This window comes from Myotis myotis, unplaced genomic scaffold (assembly GCF_014108235.1).
Source record: "Myotis myotis isolate mMyoMyo1 unplaced genomic scaffold, mMyoMyo1.p scaffold_m19_p_3, whole genome shotgun sequence".
NCBI lineage: Eukaryota > Metazoa > Chordata > Mammalia > Chiroptera > Vespertilionidae > Myotis > Myotis myotis.
The window spans coordinates 188436405-188459340 of record NW_023416335.1 but is presented as its reverse complement, the minus strand read 5'-3'; the positions used below and the strand labels follow the sequence as shown (position 1 = coordinate 188459340).

The following is a 22936-nucleotide window of genomic DNA, read 5'->3' as shown; positions in this document are numbered from 1 at the left end:
CTGGGGCTCCACGCTCAATCTCCCCACAGCCCGCACTCCGTGCTCACACCGTGCGCAGGGACAGGGCTGCTCCACACCTCCATTCCTTAGCAAATTCTGTCCTCTCTGCCTGGACTGCCCCACCCCGCCTTCCTCTCCATCTGAAAACTCTTCCTGATCCTTTAGGCCTCTGGCCCTGGGTGAGGGCCACCCCGAATGCCATGGGGCGAGTTGACTGTGGCCTTTTGTGCCCAGGTGACAGACTGACTAGTATCTTTCTCATCCTTGTCGTCTACTTCCTACAATGCTTGGTGCCCAGTTGGCTCACAAATGCTTCCTGCATGGTTTAAGCTGCTGAATGGAAAAGCCACAGTGAGCAGGAACCTGGTGGGACTTGTGAGCCGACACTGGCAGCTCCATGAGTGAAATGACCTGAGGAAATAAAAGTCCCTTGTGCTTTTCTCCTCTGTCTCAGGTGACTTTTAAATGAGCTTTAACTGAGGTCAGGGAGGGGGTCTTGCTAGTGAAGAAGTGAGGGAGAGCAAGGGGGAGCCCCTGGCCTGAGGTTCTACAGCCCCAAATTCCAAGGTAAAGCTGGTAAGGGGGCCATGACCAGGACACTGGTAGAGCTGTCCACGTTCCTGGTTCATTCCTGCAGTCAAGCGTTGGGGGCATTTTGGTGTTGGTTGGTGGGGTCTGTAAGAGGTGTCCTCGGAGACCCAGTTCTTGGACTCCCAGACGAAGGCTGAGCGGGGCCCGTCCTCCTGGAAGGTGAGCCCTGGCTGGCCTGGCTGCTGAGTGAAGGCCTCGGCAGCACCTGCCCAGCCTCTCTTTTAGGAGGAAAACGGCACCTTATTGTGAGGCTCTCCCTTCTCATCTCATTTCCAATCATGTGAGCGTCTCTTCTGTGTCCTCAACAATGCCACCTGTCACTTGAAGCCAGGTAACACTCAAAGGAGGAAAACTAGAGTTGGAGTCACCCCTGGTTTCCAGGCTCCTTTTATACTGTTTCGTCCATTGATTTCCAAGGGCCCCAACCTTGTTCTCCAGACCATTTTAGCAGGATGAGAGACCCAGCAAATGCATCATTCCATCTATCCCTGCGTGTCCCCCTCAGGGGCATCTGAAAATTACTCAGCTGTTCCACCTCCCAGACAGCCAGACCCTGAGGGGGTTCTGGGGCAAGGCTGGGGCTAGGCAAGAGGAGCAAGGTGCACAGGACTCACGGCATAAGGAGGTGCTCCATCTCAGGGCTCAGTGCTTCCTTAAATGAGGTGCTCCAGGTGCCTCGCCCCAGTCCTGGCTTGGTGCTGGGCTGGTGTACTGATAACAGGATGGGCGGAGAAAAGAGGTTAAAAGGAGGTTAGAAGAGACAGTGCTAAGAGGACAAGGTGGGAAATCCAAAGTCAATGGCAAAGTAAAGAATAATGGGTGCAGGGGACTGAGGGCAGTGCTTCAAAACAAGCATCCCCACTAAGCTCTCCCACACACAGCCCTGGACAGGCCACACCGACGTCACCCAGAGAACACGGAGCAACAGGAAAACAAAACACACCCATCCTTTCTCAGGAGGTTTCCTGGGCTTCTTGTCCTGGGGAAGGGTGGGGGAATAGGGAAGGGATCCCCAAAGTCATTTCCTTCTGCTTCTACTCCCTCCTCTGACTTGACGTCTTTCTTTTTCTTGATGTCACGAACCTCATCCTAGTCATGGAGATTCAGACTCTAAGGCCTGGAAGAGCCCTTAGAGACCTCTAGACCTGCACCGTCCGGCGGGAGCCACTAGCCACACGGGACTCTTGAGCATTCACAGTGTGGCTAGCCCACACAGGCAAGTGCTGTAAGTATAAAATGCACACTGGACTTTTGAGGACATGGTTTAAAATGAAAGAATGTAAAATAGTTCATTCGTATTTTTAAAAAGATTGATTACATGGTGAAATGATGATGTTTAGGATCTATTGGGTTAAATAAAATATTACTAAAATTCATTCCCCTATTTTTTAAAATTTCTTTTTACTTCTGTTAATGTGGCCGCTGGAAAATGTAACATTACAAAGCTGGCTCCCGTTTGTGGCTCGAATGACCTATCTATTGGACAAGGCTGGTCTAGTTGAACTTCCTTCTTGAACAGAGGAGGAAACTGAGATCCAGACGGAAGACCTGACTTGGCAGATGGCACACACGAAAGAGCACTGTCATTTTCCGTTTCTACCAATTTCTCAGTTTCCTAGACACACACACACACACACACACACACACACACACACACACACACACACACCCACCCTCCGGTCGGGAAAGGAGCAGGTGGGCTTACAGACCCGTGGGCTGCAGGCCTCAAGAGAAGAGTTCCAAGACAATGGCTGTGGTTCCTTGGGTGTGAAATAAAAATCTAACAAAGGTGGAGGTATTCTCTCCAAGAAGTCACATTTTGAAAAAGTTGGGGAGCCCTGCATCTTCCCTCGTTAATTAATTTGCACAGTAACACAGGCTGGTTTACCAGGTGTGCTGTTGGGCACTTCAATAGCACAGAGGCCTCCCCCGCAGGCGGTGGGGTAGAGCTGCGCCTGAGCCCTGACACGGTGTGGGCAGCCACTTAAGGATTGTTTGACAAGTAAACAAAGACAAGTTTCAGTAGGATTGGCTTGATAATGGGAGAGGGGTGGGCAGCCGGAGGGAGGGGAACCAGATACCAAAGGCAAATTCCTTTATTTCATAATTGTATCTGGCATCCCTATTCTCAAGCTGCATTGTGAGGCTCTGAGAGAGGCAGTTAGGAAAGTAGAGAGATAATGATCTCTCCGCCCCGGGGCAGCACTAATGGGTCTCATCTGAGGACACTACTGACAAGTGGAGCCGCCACCTAACTGTGGACCCGCCAGTTAACTCTGGACGCCCAGTAAGTTTTCCTTGGCCTCCACTTCGCTTGGGCTGGTGGGCCGTGCGCAGGGGAAGGAAGGGGTAGGGAGGGGAGGGGTGGAGTGTTGGGGGCACCGCTTTCCTGCCCCTGGTTTCCCATCCTTCCCAGCTCGGCGGCCGGCGAGAGTCTTGGAAAGACAGGGAAGGGCCACCTGGGGGCCAGCTCTCCGTACTGTTTGCTCGAGTAGACACAGTAAGTTTGTAGCTCCCTGTCCCCCACCTTCCATGGGTCGTGGGACCCAGAACTTAAAGTAGGCGCCACAACCCGGCTAGCCCTTGCCCCCGGGGAACGGGAGTGCCAGGCGGGGAGCGCGGCTTGCAGGCGGATGGAGGTGGCAGCTTTCTGGACCGACACGCAGTCCGCGGGCCCCTTTCTTTGACTCGGGCGCCGGGAGACCTGCGGGTGCGCTGCTCCCGGAGCCGGCTGCTCGGCTGGGCGGGACCGCGGGGCCCTCCTCCCCATTTCAAGGGTGACTGTGCCGCTGACGTCAGGCAGCTTTTGGTTCATTCCCTGGCGCGAGGACTTTATTTTCATAACAGCGTGCAGTGCCACGGAACTGGAATAGGCGTGTCCTCCCCCCTGACCCTCTCCCGCCCCTTGTCCCTCCGCTCACCTCCTCGCTCCCTCCCTCCCTCCCTCCGGCGACAGCCGCCTTTATAACTGCTCGGCGCCTCGAGGGCGGCATCGCTTTCGCGGGCTCCCCAGCACCCAGGGGCTCCGAGCTGCCTCGAACGCGCGGGAAGCAGCGCCAGTTCCAGCGCCGAAGCCCCGGCACAGGGTAAGCGAGGCGCACGGAGCCCGGAGCGCGCCCCGCCTCCGGATGTAAATCCTGGGGGTGAGCGGGGTCGGGAGGGTGGAACGCGCGCGAGAAAGCCTGGTAATGAGGACTGCAGCTGGCTAGGAGCAGGAATGAATCCCTAGAAAGAAATGCCCCTAGTAACTAGTTTAACACAACTCGGATTGTTTTCTTCCTCTGCGCCTCCCAGGCTGAGATAGAGGCGGAGAGCGAAATGAACATCAGGCAGGAGTTTCAGACGCGTTCTACGCACTCTTGGCCGGCGGAATCCTGGCCGGGCAGGGGGCAGCTCCGGCATCCGGGAGAAGAGAAAAGAGGGAGAAAGATCTTAGAGGAAGGGGAGGCACGGGGGCGGAGGGGGTGGACACTGGGGAGGGCGGCAGGAGGGGAAAGACGGTGACAATTGTTACTTTACCCAGTTACTGAAAAGTTTCCAAGTGTTTTGTCCTTCCACAACAAGCGTGCCCTTGCGAATGTGGGGAAGTAGGTTCATAGCAGCCACCCCTTCTCTAGATGCGAGTGTGGGGCCCTCAGCTCCACAGCGGCCCCTCCGCTGCTGGCCCCGGCGGGGCTCAGGAACTCCCGCGTGTTCAGTGACAGTCCACCTTGCAAACAAGGAAACAGGACCGGAACGGCCCCAAAGATGCCTCCGAGGCCCTATGGCATCCGAGGGGAGGAAAGGCTAGCACACAGGGGGAGGTCTGCTCAGGTTCAAGGAATTTGTAGGACTTTCCATTCCTGACTTCTCTCCAGGCTGATGCTGTCCTCCGAGGGTCTGTAAATGCCACACCTGTTGCAGCTGCAGCGGAATCACCCACGGCTCCTTCCTGAGGGGGAACATTTGAGCCACTTCAGATACAAGAGGGGTGAGGATAGAGGCCCAGCTCCACTCTCCAGGCGGGGTGCTGGTTGCTACCTGGAGAGGGAAGGAATGAAGGGGAGGAAGAGTCAGGAGGAATTTTACTTGGGAGACTGACCGGCTCCTCCAGGGTTTGGAGAGGTGCTGCTTCAAGGGCAAATGGGAATGAGCAGAACATTCCTGGGAAGTGCTCTCCACTCGGGTCAGGAACCCTCCTTCCTCCTCCTGACTCCACAGGACTGTGCAGCCTTGGGAGGCAGGGCCTGGGCCCTGAGTTCCCCCGCAGCGGTTCTCAACCTGTGGGTCGCGACCCCTGAAAATACATCCTGCATATCAGATATTTACATTACGATTCATAACAGTAGCAAAATTACAGTTATGAAGTAGCAATGAAAATAATTTCATGGTTGGGGGTCACCACAACATGAGGAACTGTATTAAAGGGTCGCAGCATTAGGAAGGTTGAGAACCACTGCCCTAAGGGGTCCTGGGAAGGCCCCAGCTCCTTCCCAGGCTGAGTCCAGCCCTGGCAGTCCTCTGTGGAGCCCGCGCTGCCTTCCTGTTTCACCCTAGTGGGCACTGAAGATAACCGGGTGTGAAAAAGAATTTTAATTGTGTGATTTTATTTTTCTCACTCTGGGTGTTGGACTTAAGGTCCACCGCTATTTAAAAATCCGCAGCTTGAGTTGAGGAAATGGGCAGGAAATGATGTGTTGGTATAATAGGACTTTTAACAACAGTGAATTGAACAGTGGTTTCTCTTGAAGGGTAGATTGTCGGAGTTGTTTGGTGTGTTTGTTTTTACTTTTATTCCTATTTTTATTGATTTGTGGTTAGAATATATAGTCTGTACATTTCTTATTTTAGGATTTCACATTTTTGTATGTGGTCTAAAATATAGGTTTTTTTTGTAAGTGTTCCAAAGCCACTTCCATAGAAGCAATCATTTAGAGCCAGGGTCCGTAAACTAGGTCCATGGCCAAACACATCCCTCAGCCTATGTTTGTAAATAAAGTTTTATTGGAACACAGCCATGCTCATTTGTCGATGCATTATCTATGGCTGCTTCAGCTATAAACGTATGGATTGCAGAGCCTAAACTATTTGTTATCTGGCCCTTTACAGAAAATGTTTGCTGATCTTAGATATAGAAGATCTGAATTATTTGATTAATAATGGAGATCTAATAAGATATAAAGATAGAGAATATTTTGATTAAAGTATCCGCAGAACATATATAAACACTTACCATATTATTATTCCTTTTTTTCTATTTCATCTGCTGAGGACTGATAAAATATTAAGGTCTCCAATAATTGTAGTATTTCCTTTGATTTCTCCTTGTGTTTCTGGTAGTTTTGTTTTATGTGTTTTAGTGCTATGTTATTCAGTGCATACACCTTCATGATGATTTTATCTTCAATGTGCAGTATCCTGATTATTATAATATAATACCTTTTTGCCTACACTTTGCATTATATTAATACCTCAACTCTTTCTTGTCTTACCTTGAGCAAGCTATTTAACTTTGTACCTGACACATAATACCTGCTAAATAAACATTATCTATTATGATTGTGCTTTTTTTTTTTTTGCATTCACTTTCATTTTTTCCTTCCTTTGGCTTTCAACTTTTAAAATCCTGTTGTTTTAGGTGAGGTTCTTATAGGTATAGAATAGTTTAATTTAGTCTTTTTTCAAAATAAAAAATGTTAGCATTTACATTTATTGTAATAATAGTTGTTTGCTATTGTCATCTAATTTTTGGCCATGTATTCTGTTTTCTCCATCCTCTCCACATTAGGTAGTCTATATTGTATTTTCAGATCTACTAGGCCACTCATTGGATGGTAGTGCCATTTTCAGGACTTAGAAATACAGGCTTGCAAGGAAAGATGACAAATTTAGCTTGGGGCTTGCTGGATCAAACATGAATATGTTGCCATTATATATTGAAGTAAAATATTTTAAAATTGGTCTTTGAGAGCTTTGAGATGGTATACCAGTAGAGGACTTCACTTTATCCAACCACCTTTTTTTCTGAAAGTTTCATTTCTTTTTAAAAATAATATATTTTTATTTATTTCAGAGAAGAAGGGAGAGGGAGAGATAGAAATATCAATGATGAGAGAGAATCATTGATTGGCTGTCTCCTGCACGCCCCCTACTGGGGATTCATCCTGTAACCCCGGCATGTGCCCTTGATCTAATCAAACCCGGGACCTTCAGTCTGCAGGCTAATGCTCTATGCACTGAGCCAAACCAGCTCAGGCTGGAAGTTTCATTTCTTAAAATTCTGGGCCTAAAAGATTTGAAAGTTTCACTCAAATTCTTAAGTTTTTTAAAAAATGATTTTTAGTATTTTTAGTTTACGTTCCAGTAATTTATTTTATATTAATCTAAAGTTCACATGGTTTGTTTAGACTAGAGGAAGATGATAATATCCCCAGGAACTACCCGAAAGTAAATAAATTGGGATGAACACCATTGTTATACTTGTTTAGCTCTGCCCATCGTAGTGGAATCATTTATTTTCTCTTCAGTTACTGCATAGAAACTCAATTCAGGGATGTTATTCATAAGCTGTTGCCATGACGCATCACTTTTATGTCATCAGAATACGGACAGCTACTCAGAACAGGGGATCTGGAGATTTCCCTAGAGATACTTTCCAATTACAACTTATCCTTTATCCAGGGCAGAGAAATTTCTGTGAGACTCCACCCTTGTCTTAGAACTTAGCCTAGATAAAAATATGAGGGTCAGCACATATTCATCTCAAAAATTTGTCCTCCCCATAACACTTGCTAATAAATAACTTGCTTTGAGTAAATATTCAGCGGGCAGTCTTATTCCAAACATTTGCTCAGCAACCCCTGTGCAGAGCACACAGTGAGGGGGTACCAACAAACAGAAGATTTGCTCTATTTCCTTAATCCTTAAAATGCCTGTTATCTGATAGGCAAGTCAACCTGATATTAAAGTATAATATGTAACATATATATGGAAAACCTTCAGTGCCAAGAAGTAGTTACTTGTAAAAACTATGAAGAGACCTACAAATTTAAAATGAGATGGGACTAATAATTTTTAAAAACTTCAAGATTTGGGCCAAGTTTTGAAGAAATATGGCAAATGGATTGTGACTAGGAGAGGCAGGGTCTTTCTGGCTAAAAGAATAATGCGTGTGCTGAGGCAAAGAGGGTTACTTTGTCCAAGAAGATCTTAGATGAGCCCCAATTTCCTACCAGATAGAAAAATACTCTCGGAAACCTTGCTTGTCTTGCACAGAGGGGTAGAGAGGAGCTGGAGAGGCCGAGGAGGTGGCTGGGAGGACCAGCTAGAAAAAAGCCTTGAAGCTCAAATTGAGGCTGAATCTATTATAATGGACAAAAAGGAGCTAATATGCTTTTTAACCGCTAAGTCCATGGATCTCTTCTCAGGACTTCTTTTCTTTGCTCCCCTTGACGTGTTTAACTCCATTGACCCCTCTTTTTCTGGGGAAGCTGCTCTTTGGCTTCTGGGAAACCACCTGGGCTTATTTCTTTTTCTAACCTCCAATAATTTCTTTTTTGACATCCTTTGCTGACTTCTGCTTGGATGAGATGGTGTTCCCATGGTTCTGTCCTCGGCCCTCTCCCTCACCGTATGTGCACCCTGTGTAATCCCGTCTCCTTTCAAGGCTTCAGATGCCTTTTATGGGCCCAGTCTGTGTGTATAGCCCAAACCTCTCCTGAACCTCAGACCCACATGTCCATGTGCAGAGGGGTCAGCTCAACCTGTGTCTAAGAGCCTGGCCTTTCAGAGCCATGTGATCTTGGGCAAGTAATTTAACTTCTCTGTGCTTCATTTTCCTCAACTGTAAAAAGGGGACATCATAGTAGGGCGGTGTAGGGATTACATGAAGCTGTGTGTGGCCCAGAGTAAACTCTCAGGATAACTTCGTGTTTGTTCTTTCTGGATTCCTCCAACTGCATGTCCCGTAGTCACCTTAGATTCAACAAAGCTAGACGTGGCATCTCCCCTCATAAGCCTGTGTTTCTAAGGTCTGTTCAGTTGCCTAAACTAGAAGTCTGGAATTAACTGGATTTCTTTATTCCCCAAGTCCTGTCTCTTCTACCTTCTCCCCAATCTCCCGCCATTTCCTGCCCATCTTTCATGCCTCATCTCCTTGGATTCCTTGCTAAAGCTTTAAAAAAAAAATCCCACTAGGTAGACTGGGCCGCTGTTTTCCCTGTGCCTTCAGCATTCCCTGCACACTCAGAAACTCCTTATTTGTATGTCTGTGTGACTCTATTGGTCTTTCCAAGGGCAGCAGCCACACTTGTGGTCTGAGTGACTTGTACATTGAACATAGTACCTGACACTAGCAGGCACTTAAATGTCTGTTGATAGATAGGAAGATTGACCTAAGGCAAGACTGCTTGCTTTGGAGACTTCCCAGAGATGATTTAAATGGAGAGAAGCTGGAGTTAGGGAGAAAAGCTTCTGAGATCATAACTGATTTAGAGATGAAATAGATTCAATTATGATTAAACTCATAAAGGCATACTCTTCCTAACTATGTGACATGGGGTATGTAACTTCATCTAAGACACAGCCTTCTCACCTACAAAATGAGTTGTGGGAATATTAAATGAGATAATAGGTATAAGACATGTAAATGGGAGAGTACATATAATAAAACATATAAACGCTAAGCCTTGTGCCTGGCTCACAAGAGGACTCAGCATGCGGTGGTAGTCATCATTCCTTTTATTCATAATTATATTGTGACTGTTGTTATTACTATGGATTGAAGGTGGGAATTCAAGGGCAGAGAGGAAATTAAAATGATAGAAAATCACAAAGTTGCCTGTGATGGCTCAGCTTCAACAAACACCTAAGTTGGTTGATGTCATTCCCCAGGCAGTCCTCAGAGGAAGGTTTTGTCCTTTTCATTTTTAGATGACGGATGAGATAAATAGACGAGTCTCCTAAGGAGGAAGGTGAGATCAGCTACTGGGCAGTCTCAGGGCCCCAGTTAATTCATGCTCAGATACTCCATCAAAGGCTGCCATCTGTCCTGGCATACCAGGCAATGCCAATTGTTGGTCAATGCCGTGTGGAGGGCCAGTACTGCTCCAGAACCCTGTGGCTTTGGCCGGCAGGTGGGCATTCTCCTTGGCCTGCACTCAGACCCTTCAACCTCACCTCCAGCCCTCAGGAGCAGGGGGTCATTATCCAATGCAGCTGGTTTGGGGTTGAGTTAGGAGTTTGTGGCACATATTCTTTTAATGACAGGACATGGGGCAAGAAGAAGGATGAGGGGGAGGGAGAAAGAGACTTGGAAATTGTCTACAAGGAGCTCCCCATGGAGCTGGACATGGGCCTGACCACCTAGTTCAGCACCCGCCCTCATTTTACAGAGGGGATGGAGGCTGTGGGAGATAGTGTCTCCGCACGGCAAGGCAGCCGAAACCCCTTCTTCCTAAAGGGGGAGAGTACAGGGAGGGTTTGGAATTGAGCTCAATAAGTGCCTCTGCTCCCTGCCTGCCTCTCCTCTTCCACTTGTCCTCCCTCTACCCCCATCTTTATTTCTTAACCTTCGGGTCAACGGCCTGACTCATTCCAGAAGGGTTAAGGCATCGCCAAGTGACTTCAGGGTCTCAGCTGTGGGTGTCACTGGGTTATTGGACAGCAGGTAGTTAGCGCAGTTAGCCGCTGTCATAAGTGAAAGGGGGTCTCACCCTTATGACTCAGAGTCATTTCTCATTTCTCAGGCCTCTAAAACCTCACCATCCTCCTTCAAAGTGCAGGGTTTAGTCATCAGGAAATTGGGTGGGAGCGCATGACTGGATTCCAGTAAATTCCTCTCTGCTTGCTGGGAAGGATTCACGGTCTCCTAGGAGACACCTGGAGTCTCTTAGGAGCAGGGTTTCAGACGCAGCCCAGAGCTCTTCACTTCAGACCCCAAGTGTGACTTCAGACAGCCTGCGTGAGAGGGAGGATGGGAGCCAGTGGTGGGGGTTGGATTAAGGACAGCAGACAGGGGCTTGTGAGGTACAGCCCACCCTACCCTGTCTCATGAACAACCTCTTTTCCGTGGACTCCACTTCTCCTGACCATGTGCTCGCCCACCCATCCTGGTGGGGCACTTACCACAGTCAGGTACTAGACCAGAGGCTGGGAAGATACATTTAATAACCCAACCTCCAAGGGACCTGTTTGTCTAGCGGGAGATGCAGATTTCTCAACAGGTGTGGCAGGGCTGCATGCCAGGTGCTGTGGTAGGAAACGCGGAGGCTCCCTGAGAATTCAAAGGACGCGTGTCTCACGAGACATGGGCATCAAGGGAAGCATCTGGCAGAAGGGGCCTCTAAGTCAAATGAAGGGGGTGGGGAAGCGGGGAGAATGCCCCACGCAGATGGGACAGCATGCTTGAAGTGAGATAGAGGGCTGGTTTGGAGGAGAGACAAGAAGCTTGCATATTGGGGATATGGGGGAGGGTGTGGGGACAAGGCATGAGGCTGGAGAGGCAGGCAGGGCTGAGCCTTCCACCGGCTGTGCAGGTTATGGCTCTTTCCCTGGCCACAAAGAGTGGCTTAGAGATGGCAAGTCTGCAGACTGGAGGTCGGGCTTCTTAGTGGTCCAAGTGGAGGTGTTGGTGGATGACATAGTTAAGAGACAGTGAAGAGGTGGAAGTGCTAGGACGTGGGTGATGGGTCTGTTAATGTGGAAAAGAAATTTCTTTGGCCATTTCCCAACTCAGTGGTTTGACCTTAACTTGGCTTTTAGGGTCACTGCCTTGGGTTCACGAATGGGGAGGTTGTAGGAGGTGGGACCGCACCAGGTGTCTGATCCATGGGGTCAGATTGGACCTGGGTTTAGCAACCTTAATACTTGGGTTCTGGCTAGGAAAGAATTCAGAGTCGAGACCCAAACTATAAGAGAATATTTATTTATAAAATCACAGAGGTAGAAAAGTAATTCCTGGAAGAAATGGGCTTAGGGAACAAGTTCTAGAGGCAAAAGAATGGCCCTTGGAGCTTGGGAGTGAGGAAGCCAATGGTAATACGCCTGGGGGGCTTGGCGGGGGTAGGGAGAAAGGGAAAGGCTCAGACATGCTCCCCGAGGGAGAGCCCTCTGTGTCCTCCACCCTAAGGGTTTTAAGGGTGGAGATTCTAGGGCAGGGGTCCTCAAACTACGGCCTGCGGGCCACATGCAAATACAAATATTGTATTTGTTCCCGTTTTGTTTTTTTATTTCAAAATAAGATATGTGCCGTGTGCATAGGAATTTGTTCATAGTTTTTTTTTTAAACTATAGTCTGGCCCTCCAACGGTCTGAGGGACAGTGAACTGGCCCCCTGTTTAAAAAGTTTGAGGACCCCTGTTCTAAGGTATGTTCCAGGGGTAAAATCTCAATAGAATACTCAACAACTTTCCACATGTGTCCTTTCAGGGTTGTGGTCTCCAATGATTGCTTGGTCAGCGCCAGAGCAGGGGGTCATTATCCAATGCAGCTGGTCTTGAGGTCAGGCAGGGGGTCACTGGTCTGGTTTTACTGCTTTTCTGGGCCTGGAGCTACAATACAATGGAGGCCTAAATGTTATCTCTAGGGAGGAAAGGTCAGGGGGTCCATACCTCATCACCAGCGATATGCTAGGGGAGAAAAGTCAACCTGGGGGTGAGGTCCCACCTTACATTTGTCTTTTGCTAGGCACCCAGGGCTTTCCTCCCTGGTGGCCTCTGTACCTGCCCATCGTCCTTGCTCTGCTCATGCCTGTCTAGCCCCCTACCACAGGGAGACCCTGGGATGCCTCCTGCATCGCCTTCTCATCTTTCTTACAGGATTGCCCTTCCTGCCCTGCCTTCCTCAGTAGAGCACTCACAGCCAGTGTGCAAATAGTCATTTCTTTCCTGCGTAGGAACTGGAGGGTGCGTATAACTCCGAACTATTGGGGCAACTCACAAGGGTAGGCTGAGCTCTCAGCGGTTTAATCCATGCTCAGAGCCTAAAGCAGCACCCAGGACTGATGTCGTCACCCCATTTCTAACTGGAGGGTCCCTACTAGCTTTAAAGTTCTGAGCAGACAAATGGGCTCTATGGTGTTGTGTTAAGATGTGCAACGTTGAAGCTGGAATTTGGGTTTGAATCCTGGACCTTCCTTCCACTTACTAGCTGTGTGACTTGGGTGAGTCGGCTAACATGGGCCTCGGTTGCTGCACTTGTGGGACAGGGATAATAATGACGTGAGCTGTATCATAAGGTGGTTGTGAGGGTTCAGTGAGTAAGTGCATACAACTGGGTGTGAATGAATTATGAGACCCTCCCTCCCCTTCAAAGCAGTGTAAGAGGAAATGGTTTCTCTCCACCCCCATTCGGTCTCTGTTGGAGCGAGTCCACTCTAGGTCTCTCTGCCCTTCACTTTGGTTACGAACGATGTCCACGTCACTGCTAGACTCCTTACATTTTCTCTTTCTTGCTCCAGCTCTTCATGTTCTTCTCCAAGGCGATTGCTTTAGCTCCTGGTAGTTTATATTCCCAAGTGCCGATTGCTGCCCTATTTCTCCTCACACCCTGCTTTCCAGCAGTCCCTTTTAGTTCCCCAGAACCTGCCCTCTCCCAGCCAACTTCCCGGGCTCTTTCCCTCCTCTGGCCTTTCCCTAGGCAACATGGTTCCTTCTCAGTACAGGCTGCTTGATAATGAGTCGGTGAGGTTTCTTTCCCTCTGACTAAATTGAAACTTAGAACATTTTAGACCTGTTGTGTAATCTCTGTCATGCTGGGGAAGGGGTGGGGAGGGCTAATAGAGGCCAATTAAGAAGGATATTAGTTCAAAAAATTAGTCACTCATGCTCAGCTGGTGTACCTCAGTTGTTGCGTGTCAGGCCATGAACCAAGAGGTCACGGTTCAATTCCCGGTCCAATTTCCGGTCAGGGCACATGCCCAGGTTGTGGGCTTGATCCCCACTAGGGAGGGGGTATTCGATCCATGTTTCTCTCTCATTGATGTTTCTATTTCTCTATCCCTCTCCCTTCCTCGCTCTAAAATCAATAGAAATATTTTTTAAAAAATTAGCCACTCAGATAAAAAATATTTACTAAAAGTTTTTTTAAAGACATTTCTGAGAGAATTGGGAATAGAAACCCTAAGTGGATTTTTAATATTAAAAGGTTATTGTTGCCCTAGCTCCATGGTCGGCAAACCGTGGCTCGTGAGCCACATGCGGCTCTTTGGCCCCTTGAGTGTGGCTCTTCCACAAAATACCACGTGCAGGCGTGCACGTACAGTGCGATTGAAACTTCGTGACCCATGCGCAGAAGTCGGTATTTTGTGGAAGAGCCGGTATTTTGTGGAAGAGCCACACTCAAGGGGCCAAAGAGCCGCATGTGGCTCGCGAGCCGCGGTTTGCCGAGCCGCAGTTTGCCGACCACTGCCCTAGCTGGTTTGGCTCAGTGGATAGAGCGTTGGCCTGTGGACTGAAGGGTCCTGGGTTTGATTTTGGTCAATGGCACGTGCTCGGGTTTTGGGCTTGATCCCCAGGTGGGGGGGGGGGGCAGGAGGCAGCCGATCTATGATTCTCTCTCATTATTGATGTTTCTATCTCTCCCTCTCCCGTCCTCTCTGAAATAATAAAAATATATTAAAAAAAGATTACTGTTAATTTTTAAGTATGGCTAAGTTAAAAAGGAGTTTTTGTCATATATATGTATGCATGTATTTATTGATAAAACGATCTGGTGTCTTGGACTTGCTTAAAAGTAATCGAGTGAGTGGGGTGGGGATGTAGATTATTGAAGCAAGATTGACACTTTTTGAAATTATGTGACGAGTCCATGGGCCTCCATTATACTATTTATTTTTTAATATGCTGGAAAATGTCTATAATAAAAACTCAAATGTTAAAAAACACACCACTGTTTTAAAGGCAGTTCAGGGACTGCTTCTCATCTCCCTGGCATGGTTGGGGAGGGAGGTGGAGGTGAAATTGGGGAAATTGGTTTTCTCGCACTCCACACCCACTGCCCATTGCGCTTCTCGGACCCTGGTCTGTGGGTGTCAGGAGGCTCTGAGATGCCACCCCCTCCTGCACTGCTGCTGCCCCAGAGTGAGGGGCCTCGGGGTCCAGTTGGGTGCAGGAGGTCTCTGCCTTACCATCCTGTCCAGCCCCAGACTATCCTCTATGCAAAACCTCATCAGTCTCTGTCAAGACTTAGAGTCATCAGGCTCAAAGGCCTTCATAATTAATTATCAGGCAGTGTGATAACAACTACTTGTCAACAAACAGAACTACTTTGAGGGGTGGGGGAGGAGCAGTGGGAAGGGCAGGGATGGTGAGAAAAATACCTTTCCAGCCAGACACCACCCTGATGATTAATCTGAGAGGGAGTGAAGAGGAGAGGTGAAGTGAGTGAAGATGAAATGCACAGGGCCTGCCTGGGTCCCTTCCCTTGTTGGTGCTGCCCTGGAATTGGACAGGGTTCTTCCTCTTCCGTAACCATGGCACCCACCACATCTCCCTTTCCCATAGCACCCCAGAGTGGACATTTGTAGGTAGAGCACATCAGACTTTGGGTACTTGCATTTCAGGGCTTGCCTGTCTGTATCTGAAGTTCATCTGCCTTTCTTTTACCTGTTCTCATTCTCTCCCCTGAAGAGGTGGAACCTAGCCCGTGCTTTGCTCTGTGCTCTGCATGTGGGAGGAGTGTAATTCCCGTGGGGTAGAGTGCAGCGACAGACCCATGGTAAGAGAAGGCCAAGGGATGCCTGGGGCAGTAGTGGCAAATTATGTCTGTCTGTCTCTTCTACTATGGCAGAGAACATGCCTGTTTCCTCCATTGAGTATCTAGACTAGTGATTGGCACAGAGTGGCATTCAATAAATATTGGTTGAGCCCTGCCGGCATGGCTCAATGGTTGAGCATCGACCTATGAACCAGGAGGTCACGGTTTGATTCCCGGTCAGGGCACATGCCCATGTTGTGGGCTCTATCTTAAGTGTGGGGAGTGCAGGAGGCAGCCGATCAATGATTCTCTCCCATCATTGATGTTTTTCTCTTGCTCCCTCTCCCTTCCTCTCTCTTTAAAATCAATAAAAATATATTTAAAAATATTGGTTGAATGAATGATTATATAATCCAAAGTTAAACTTGGAAGGCCAGTTTCACAAGAAGTTAGGAAGATAGATTTAAACTATAAATTATTTGTTATTTATATTTAACTTATGCTGACATACCACAAACATATTTTAATATATACACAATATTCATTCATATATGAATGTATGTGTTATACTGCATACAGTATATAATTAAGAGTTCATTATGACAGGGAAGACTCCTTCATTATTTTTTGGAATTAGTAGAGCCATCCTTACAAATGCTAAGGAGGGAAAAACACCTACTATGTGATAGCAGAGTTTAAGAAGAGAATCCAGTGGCTTCTGAAATCTACAATTTAGATAACTCCTTTTATCCATGAGAGAATGGGATGCTCACAAATTATGTCTGAGACAGGTATTCCCATGTTCACTGATTCTTAAGAAAACACTAGACAAAAATATCAGGAATACTGGAAGTTATTTGTGACATATTTTTTTTTTAACTGAGATGCTGAAACCCCTCAACAGAGCACTGGGTCCTCTAGCTTCAGGGTAAATATTAATATTATAGTTCAATTGTGGGGAAGGACATATGGGATTTGTTCTTTCCCTTCATCAGCCTTTAGGATTTGCCATGAGGACATAGAGAAAAGGTAGTAGCTTTATCTAATATAGTTAGGTCATGGGCAAAACCTTGGCTGAACATACAAAATTTTTTTCTGAATCTCTCTTGGTCCTCTGTGCCTGAGTTTGTTAGGACACTCACCCTCTGCCTCTAATTTGCTTTTACACAGGATCAAAATGACCACTGCTCCTAGTGGTTGCCGCAGTAACCTGGATGCCAAGTACCACAGACTTTGTGATATGTCTGAAGCTTGGGGCATCGTCCTGGAAACTGTGGCTGCCGTGGGGGCTGTGACCTCAGTGGCCTTCATGCTCGCTCTCCTGGCCCTCATCTGCAAGGTGCAGGACTCCAACAGGCGGAAGGTGCTCCCGGTCCAGTTCCTCTTCCTTGTGGGTGTGCTGGGGGTCTTCGGCCTGACCTTTGCCTTCATCATCAAACTGGACAACCTCACGGGGCCCACACGCTTCTTCCTCTTCGGCGTCCTCTTCTCCCTCTGCTTCTCCTGCCTCCTGGCTCATGCTTTCAACTTGACGAAGCTGGTCCGCGGCTGGAAGCCCCTCTCCCTGCTGGTGATGCTGGGCCTGGCTGTGGGCGTCAGCCTGGTGCAGGACATCATCGCTATTGAGTATATTGTCCTCACCATGAACAGGACCAATACTGCCATCTTCGCTGAGCTTCCTCCTTCTCGGCGCAATGAAGACTTTGTCATGCTGCTCATCTTCGTCCTCTTCTTGATGGCACTGACCTTCCTCACATCCTGCTTCACCTTCTGTGGCCCCTTCACGGGCTGGAAGAGACACGGAGCCCACATCTATCTCACCACGCTCCTCTCCATGGCCATCTGGGTGGCATGGATCGCCTTGCTCTTGATCACCCCTATCCCTGCCACCGGGTGGGATGATACCATCCTCAGCGCAGCCTTGGTGGCCAATGGCTGGATTTTCCTGTTGGCTTATGTTGTACCTGAGTTTCAGCGGCTCACAAAGCAACAGAACCCCATGGACTACCCTGTTGAGGATGCTTTTTGTAAACCTCAATTCATGAAGCAGAGCTATGGCGTGGAGAACAGAGCCTACACTCAAGAGGAAATCACTCAAGGTACAGAGCCGGGCTGGGTGGAGAGTCCTTTGTAGAGAGATGGGGGAGAATCCCAGGGTATTCTATCTGTATGGAACATGCAGGTTTATCCAGCTCGTGCCCCTGACAGAACAGATAAGGTCCCCAAGGCTCAGCTCATGCTTGAAACCATCCAGCTAGTTAACAAGTGGATTAGAAGCTGCCTCTGCAGCTGTAGTCCAGCACTTTCCACACAGTCCATGTAGGTTTCTCTGAATAAAAATAGGATGAAGCAAAGGAATAGAAAAGGAATGACTTGACACATTCTTAGAGATAAGCAGGTGAGATTGTGTTCTTTATAAAAGATAACTCAGCACCCCTTCTGGAAATGTGAGACCTTCATATATTTGGGTGTGTAAAGCCAAGCCATGATTTCTTGCAGTGACCACAGAGCACAGAGAGGTTAGAAAGCCCTTTTATCAGAAACCAGCGGAAATCTCCATAAAGTTACTAAGGATTCCAATTTAACCTGAAGAGCTACATTTTATTGTATGTGTCTGGGCCCACGGGAGGGAAGAAATCCTATCTTGACATGAAAGAATGAACCGATTTTGCTCATGCCTGGTGTTGTGAGTAGCCAGGTGTTCTGTTGTTGTTCTTGTAACATAAAGAGGCTCAACTGATATCCAGACACTGCCCTTGCCCGTCAGGATCTGTGTGTTGCTCTCCAGGGTTTACATCGATCTCTGGACCTAATCAGGGGAGAGGAATGAGTTTGGGAGAGGAGTGAGGGGCCTCCAAGGCCCAGTTCTTAGCTGCTGCTTACAATTTCTCTGCTCCTGAAGCCTGAGATGCGAAGCTTTCTGGAGCTTCTCCCTGCAGCGGGGGGCCCTCTCCTGGGTACTCAGAAGCCTCCCAGAGAGAAAATTAAATGGATAGGGTGTCTATCCTGCTTTGGTAGATGACTCAACTGGGGTGAGCACGAGTGGGTGCCCGAGGAAGGGTACCCTAATGCTTTAATTTCTCCTCTCCCTCTGTTTCAGGTCTTGAAGAGCTAGGTGATACTACCTATGCCCCTTATACCACCCATTTCCAGCTGCAGGTAAGTGATCTCTTCCTTTTCATCAGCAGCCTCAGCACCCCAGGAACGTGTCCCTTGGGAATAGATGGTGTTACCATACAGATGGCTCCTAAATGGCCACCTTAAAAGGATGACATGTCTACGTTGCTCTCATCCACCTTCTGGGGTTAGGGCAGACGACTGGAGTGTAGGGCACAGGGAGGACTTTGGGGGAGGGGTTAGGAGAAAGGGAAGAAAGTGAGATTCCTGCCCACATTGAAGGTCTGTTGAAATATCCGGGAAATGGGAGAGGGTTTAACAATATGGTGCTTGCTTTTCAGAATCGGACCTCCCAAAAGGATTTCTCCATTCCACGGGCCCAGACTCGGGTTAGCCCTTACAATGACTATGAAGGAAGGAAAAACGGCAGTTAGCTGAAGAGCGGGATGACCACGACAAGTCAGCAGAACTAATGGGATGTGGGTCAAATCCCGAGTCTTCTAAGGAAACCATACATAACGTTATGGGAAGACCCGGCCTCCCTGCCAACCTCAACAACTGTTCTGTTCTGGAGTTGCTGGGGGCTAGGACACTCCAGTTCTAAGCAGCACCGTAGTTTTTCCTTTGTTCCATACTTAGGATGCTTCTTATAGGTGGGAGTCTCAGCAACTCAGGGTTTCTCTCTTACTGTTCTCTGTCACTGTACATGTGACTCAAGCTCCAGCTCACTCAACTTCAGAAGCCAGCACTGAATGCTGGTTTTGTAAGGATTGCTCAGCCCAGAGCAGAACTGCAAATCTGAGCAATAATAGCAAAGAGCTGTCTCCCAGCCCCTCCCTACCTAAATCTACACTGGAAGCCAACTTGCTGGCACCCTCCCTTCTTGCCTGGGTAGGAGAGGCCAAAGGTCACCCTAAATTTACTCATCTCTATGGTGCTAACACAGGGCCTCTGTAGGTCCCCAGCACCAATTCACAGCCCCTCCCCCCCTTGGGTCACTCCCAAACTTGCTGTCAACCCCCCAACTATCCTCCCCTCCATGTTTTACCAGGAGTTTCCCTTTTGGAACTCACTAGTGTGGACAAGCCTGACCTCTCTTTGCCAGGAGCATTTGTGCACTGTTCTTTCTGTATATTCCTGGCACTGATCCGAATCCCAGCCTCTGTAACTAGATTTGCACTGTGTTCACCTCCTGCGTTCTGTAAGCAGGCATTGTCTGTGGAGGGGAGTGTGCCTTGTATTATAAGTTATTCACCGTTCTTTACCTGGAGATGCAATAAAGATGTGGTGGCAGTTCTTCCCCTGTGGCCGCAGCAGTAGGAGTGGTGGACATTAGTCATGTTGCAGCTGAAGTTCAAGGTTCGGTTCCACTGGGTGTGGGCTTGACCCTTCTCCGTGTGTTTCTCCTTCTCTTCTCTGTATGTGTCTAAGACAAGCGTGTTTTCCCCAACTTTTGAGGTGAGTGGCGAGGGTGAGGGGGGAAGCCAAGAGGGATCACGGACCCTGAGGTGTTGCTCCAGGAAGGCAGAGGAGTGGCGACTGTGGAATGGGGCTTGGCAGCCCAGGTAAGGCAGGAAGGAGACCTGAAAGCCAGTTTGACGATTCACCTGGGTTTAATTGTAGGAGGAAATAAATCCATATCCCTTATTTGACAGAATTGGTTCATAATCTCTCTCAGAAAAGTCATGGTACCTAACAATTATTATTTACTTAATCCCCGAAATAGCTCTGTGGGGCAGGGCAATAGGAAATTGCTCTTTGGTGAAGGAGAAAATAAGATCCCATACACAGAAACAGCATGGCATTTAAACACGTGCAGCTGAGTTAAGGAGTTACCTCCCGAGAGCCCGATGCTCTGCTTTTCATCAAAAAGAAAGCCTAGCGTGGAAAGGGGTGAGGTGAGGCTGGTGAATGGACGACACGCTGAATTAGAGCTATTTACATTCCACAGAGACTTGGTTAATGGTTTCTCAATGGCTTTGCACCAACATTAGCCAAGTTTTGTATTGAAAAGGGGAGTTACAAATAATGATTTATATCCTTCTTGTTCTAGTCTTTCCCAAGAGGGCATAATCCAGTGAGGGAAAAGCAATATAGTTTCACATTTATCGTTGTGCCACAGTGTAGGTACCCAGGAAACACCCATTTCCTTCCCTCTTGTCTTCCCTTCGGTCTCTGGCCTATCAGCCAAGCGCAGGGGGCTGAGTAAAAGGTAGAGCCACAGAACACCTGGATCTGCTTTCGTGTTAGAAAAGAGTCTCCAGGCCTTTGTATCCACAGGACTCAAGTCAACCTCTTCCAAAACAGAAAAGGACATGAGGACATGGAGGGGGACTCATTGCTGGAAAATTTTTTTTTTTATACCCCTATCGAGGGATATGTTGTTATTGATTTGAGAGAGAGAGAGAGAGAGAGAGAGAGAAGAGAGAAGAGAGAAGAAACATTGATTGGTTGCCTCCCATATGTGTCCCGATCGGATGGAACCTGCAACCTAGGCATGTGCCCTGACTGGGAATCAAACCTGCAACCTTTTGGTGTACTGGATGATGCTCCAACCAACCAAGCCACCCAGCCAGGGCAGATATTGGTTTCTTTTCTAAGAAATAAAGTGGTCTCCGGCGTTTGGACTAGTGGGCCATCATTTCGCTGATTTCTTGTTCTTAAAAGGCAGTAGAGGAAGGCTCCTCCCCATCCAACCACACTTGTAACCGCCCCCACCCCCGCCCCCCGCAGCTGATAATCTGTCTTCAGGTCTATGCCTCCTGCACATAATTAAACTCTGTTGTTAAACGAGGAACATCTTGGGGGCTGGAGGTTTTGGCCTCTGACAATCACTGTGATGATCCTGGAGAAGAGGGTTTCCCAGCCGGTCTCCACCTGGGCGGAAATAGAAGGTGCAAATTTAGCCCAGCCAGGTCCGTGATCGAAGCCAGTTTGATTGATGGCTGGGAACCAAAATGACACCTCCTTTGAACTAAATGGATGATAATAAAATGAGGTTCACAACCTTCCTCTCATCTTTCATTGTCAGATGAGAAATAGACTGTATGTCACTTCTGCCTCTCGCTTTAGGCCGAGAACGTCCACTGCTGCCACACCGCATAGCTCCACTTGGTGGCAGTGGAACCTCAGGCATCAGCCCTCAAGGACACCGAGCCCCTCAAAAAACAAACATCTAAAGCTGCTTTCCGGTGAAGGGCGTGAGGCAGAACAGCAGATATTCAGTGGGCTTGAGGCAAACGTGTCCAATTCTGAAAGGCTGGTGTGTATGAGCTGTTTGTGTCCTTCCTCCCACCGTCTTTAGAGAATTTGCTCCGATCTCCTCTGCCAGAGTTTAATTGCCCTGTGCCTGATTTTTGTGAAATTCTCCAAAGTATTTCCAGCCCATTTGCAGGCAATCTGGCATCTTTACAGACAATGGTCTCATATGCTGTGGTTACTAATGCCGACCAGTATGTTTGTGGTGAGAACATTGGCTTTTTGTCAGGAAAAGTGTGCCAAATCCAAAGGTACAGCCTGGCCCTGGAAATGCAACAATAACACCCATTCTTTCCCCCTCCCGGTGCATTCTGGGTTTCCTTCCCTCATTTCCAGACTTGTCCTTACTGCTGAGAACTGAGCTGCACACAGCTGGTCGTTTCCTTCCTTGCCCATGTCCTTCGGTTACTACCAGGGTGTGAAGGGTTGCCCCTGTCCCAGCCATAATCTGAACAGGGATTATTTCAGAATTGGAAGGGGCAGCTTCAGAAAAACCTTTCTTCAGTGTTGACTGTGGAGATCTGGGATCTGGCAAGACAGCCTTCATCTTGTGGACCGCTGCTTTGGGGAATTCTCTGGTCCAACCGGTGGGCTTCCGTGGAACTCCTCCACCCGGGGCAGACAGTGCTCTGCCCTCCCTGGCTTCAAGATGCTTCAGGTGTGCAGATGGGTGTGGGGAGCAGTACATTGGTGTCTGACGCTGATTTCTGCAACCCCTGGATTATTACAGTTTTCTTGGCCCTTCAGAGTGGACACTCCAGTGCCTAAAATGTTAGCGTGTGAGAAGGTCACAGATTTTCTTTAGTTGGTGCCTCACAGCCCTCACTTTTCAGAGGAGGCAACTCAGGACTGATGGATATAATACAATTGGGACCAGATTTCTGGTTCTGTGCTCTGAATACTGTTGACACTTGGGAGGTCAGGGTTAGATACATTTTTTCCAAAAGGGGGTTTGAGCAAAGACTCAGACAAAGTGACCATGGTCACCCATATCTTAAATCCCTCTCCTTTTCCTTTGTCTTCCCAATTGCTTTTTGTTCCCCTGTTTCTCTTCCAATGATCTCCTCTCCCCTCTGCATGTAAGCTGTGGGGAGAGGGACTGGAGGGTGATTGACATTTTCTGGTTAAACCACAGGTCACTGTCCTGCAACCCCCAAGCCAAATGAGCATATGCCTCTTGAGGGAGTAGGCTGTCAAAAGGTGGGTTTCAAGGCAAAAAAGAATTCTTCATTTCCCCCAGCCAGCATGATGATCCTTTCACTTCTTTGAGTCCCACATAGAGTCAAAAACCCATACC

General features: G+C 48.2%; 1 protein-coding gene across 3 annotated transcripts; it reads left to right on the top strand.

Annotated features, from left to right (window-relative positions):
* The first annotated feature begins 3446 nt into the window (after positions 1-3446).
* On the top strand, positions 3447-21008 carry GPRC5A (G protein-coupled receptor class C group 5 member A). 3 transcript variants are annotated; one of them, XM_036299954.1, is made up of 5 exons: positions 3447-3677; positions 4449-4561; positions 16435-17363; positions 18365-18423; positions 18723-21008. In XM_036299954.1, exons 3-5 carry the CDS (start codon positions 16442-16444, stop codon positions 18813-18815), a joined length of 1074 nt encoding a protein of 357 aa, XP_036155847.1. In that variant the 5' UTR covers positions 3447-3677; positions 4449-4561; positions 16435-16441; the 3' UTR covers positions 18816-21008. The 3 variants fall into 3 exon arrangements, with proteins under 3 accessions (XP_036155847.1, XP_036155848.1, XP_036155846.1); XM_036299955.1 differs by lacking the exon at positions 4449-4561 and having other exon boundaries at positions 3447-3734; XM_036299953.1 differs by lacking the exon at positions 4449-4561 and having other exon boundaries at positions 3449-3677.
* The last annotated feature ends 1928 nt before the right edge of the window (positions 21009-22936 follow it).